At 51.7% G+C, this 2,959-nt stretch overlaps 1 protein-coding gene across 1 annotated transcript; it reads right to left on the bottom strand.

Moving 5' to 3' along the window:
• Nucleotides 1-615: 615 nt before the first annotated feature.
• LOC123161652 (sinapine esterase) lies at nt 616-2,229 on the bottom strand. The gene is made up of 4 exons (XM_044579460.1): nt 1,980-2,229; nt 1,678-1,890; nt 1,416-1,564; nt 616-1,335 (listed from the first exon to the last, which is right to left on the bottom strand). Exons 1-4 carry the CDS (start codon nt 2,218-2,220, stop codon nt 817-819), a joined length of 1,122 nt encoding a protein of 373 aa, XP_044435395.1. The 5' UTR covers nt 2,221-2,229; the 3' UTR covers nt 616-816.
• Nucleotides 2,230-2,959: the final 730 nt, after the last annotated feature.

The following is a 2,959-nucleotide window of genomic DNA, read 5'->3' as shown; positions in this document are numbered from 1 at the left end:
AACCCTGGCCGGCTCCAACGCCCGCGGTGAAGCTGGTAGAATTGGAAAAGCTACAACCATCGAATTGGAAAGCTTCAACCATAAATTGAAAAGCTTCAACCATAAATTGAAAAACTTCTTAAAAGCTTCAACCAGAGGCCGCGACAAAAAGCTTGAATCGGCATCTCACCATTGATGCAACTGGCTACCGCGGTGGCTTCCCCGCGGAGCTGCAACGGCGACGAACTCCACGGACCGGCAGGGTCGATTTTTTTTGTTGGATCCATTTTTTTGCTGCATAAGAGGGGATGGGCCATGGGGCACCTACGCTCCTACCGGCGAGCGGCAATGGCGACGGTTAGGTCGAGCGGCGAATGGCGAATGGCGACGGGGACGACGGCGGGTAGAGGCCCACAGCTGTGTGTGGGCTGGCCCGTGACGCTTGCTGTGGCTCATCCCAATCGTGCTTGTTATCGAGGGAAAAGACGACGCATAAGGTAGAAGACGATGCAGGAAGGCTCGATCTGACGGTTGGGAGGCAGGGCGCACCGGCGCAGGGCACTGCCCTAATGAAAAGACAAGGCTCCCGCTGGTTGCTAAAATAAAAAGATTGACGCCAGCAAAACCGAGTGATCCAATATATGTTTTCAGTTTTTCACTCGACTTGTACCTGGCCAGTTTGAAAAGAATAATTTGGACTTCCTCAGAGATATTCTCAAACTGAGTATGTAGCACCGGACGCATCGAAGCGCGCTACGTTCATTTCGAAGGGAAATGCGTACAAGATACACAATACTAGGCCGCGCAGGAGCACTGACAGGGGCAGTGCCAACATAGCTAGCTGGAGGAGAGGTGTGCCATATATGGCGTTTGCCGCAATACGATGGACCTGAGCACATTTCCGGCGACATGCCGGTTGGCGGCGTCGGTCAAGTGTATCCCGTCCCACGAGACGTACTTGGACGGGTCAGCGCACTTGTTCGCCCCGGGCATGCCGCAGAGGGTGGCGAAGGTGGGGTCGAAGTTGTAGGTGCCGCTCCCTCCGCAGCACGCCGCCAGGGGCTTGTCCCCGAACCCGTACTTGCTGGGCTCGAAGACGAGTTTGATGACGGGGTCCATCTGGTCCGCGTAGAGGATGGATACGCCGGTGCCGCGGTAGGCGCGCCGGAGTTCGAGGATCATGCCCATGAGCGCGTGGTTGTGCTTCCTGGCGAGGTCGTTGAGCCGCGTCAGGCAGCCGGTCGCCCGGTTGTAGTCAGCGCCGGTGCCCTCGAAGAGGGCGAGCATGAGCGGCTGGCAGCCCAGCGGTATCATCCCCCGGACCACCACCGTTTTCGCTCCCGCATCGATCACCTCCTGCATGTGTCCCATGTCATGTTACTCCGCTTTCTTCATATTTGTTTGTTGGAAACAAGAACATAGTTTTGTTTACTTACGGTGATGACTGAACGGATGGCGCCGACGATGTGGGGCACGAAGGTCCGGATCTCGGCCTCGGTGAGCTTTCCGGTGATGAAGATGAGATAGTCGTGGATTCCCATCTCTCCCATCATCACCAGCGACGTGGCCATCAGCTTCCTCTGCTCTGTGAATTGGTTGGAGATGTGCATTAGTGCATATACACATATGGTGAAAGTAGTCAATTGACTTGCTACTTTGCTAAATCTGGTACCAGTACCACAATCCGTGTGGATTTACCTTCTACTGAGCCGGCTAGCTGTAGAACATTCCTGAACCACTCGGTCTGGTTTTCGAGCGAGACGGGCATGAACAGCGTGAACCCTTTGCTCTCGAAGAACTCCGGGCCAAGAGCCGTCGACCTGCCGTACGCAAAGTTCACGCCCTGCTGGAAGTCCGCCATGGTCTCGCCGGCGAAATACGGCCGCGGGTGCGGCAACCCCAGCGCCTCAACTGAATCAGACAATGAGAACTAAAGATTAATTATTGGTTGCTAATCAACGAGACGAACTATATGTATATTGCCGAGGTCATTCCATTACCTACGAAGTCGAGGACGAGCCGGCCGTCGGACGCACGGCCGGTTGGGACGCCGAAGAAGGTGTCGCCGTACGGGGGAGTGTTGCCGGTGGCCCCGCCTGTAAGCGCAAACTCGTTCCCGGTGTCGGCAAGCGAGTCGCCAAAGCTGAACACGGCGGTGTAACGCGGCTCGGCGGCGGCGGAGAAGGCGGGGAGAAGCGCCAGCGCCACGAGGAAGAGACGTCGAACTAGTGGCGCCATCATCTCGATCGAAGCAGTGTTGTGACTTGCAGTGAGTATTAAGATCTATAGTACGTACTATATATGGACACATCGCGCAAGTAACGAAGAAAAAAAAAACTAACACTCCAGCTACGGAGACCAATTTAAAATTAACGCTACACACAAGCGGGCAATTTCTATTGCCGAGATCCAGATCCAATCTTATGTTCATCGAGATGGGAGCTGTTGTGATTTAATTAGTTTGTTTTGGATAAACACAAACCAACTCGGTCAGATAATCACAGGATCACTGCATGAATTTGTACCACGTGCACCCGTGATCTCTATCCGTGTGTGCGCGCGTGCGTGTGCGTGCATGTGTGCTCAAATGTAATCTTTATGTTTACCTTGCGTAAATACAAAAAGAATACAATTATTTCAATTTAGGTAGAAAGGGAAAGTTCATATTTAAAGGTTTAAGATAATAACCGAATTACTTCGTGAATCATTTGTTGAGTGTGTTTACTTGCCTACAAGTGTCAGATTTTCAAACATGGAAACTTTAATTCTGAATCAACTGCAATAAAAGATTGCGGTGCTAATGAGATAAAAGTCTATTTTTAATACCTCTATTAATCACAGTGCGGTTTTCATCCTTCAACTCTAAAACAAGATAACTTGCACACCTTCAACTTTTCAAACCAACCAAGTTTCATCCCTCAATCCAGCCGACGCGGTTTCATTGCTTACACGTGTTGGAATAGTTAGTTTGAGATAGAGT

This window comes from Triticum aestivum, chromosome 7B (genome assembly GCF_018294505.1).
Source record: "Triticum aestivum cultivar Chinese Spring chromosome 7B, IWGSC CS RefSeq v2.1, whole genome shotgun sequence".
NCBI classification, from domain to species: Eukaryota; Viridiplantae; Streptophyta; class Magnoliopsida; order Poales; family Poaceae; genus Triticum; species Triticum aestivum.
The sequence above is the reverse complement of the archived record's forward strand: the minus strand, read 5'-3'. Positions and strand labels throughout refer to the sequence as shown.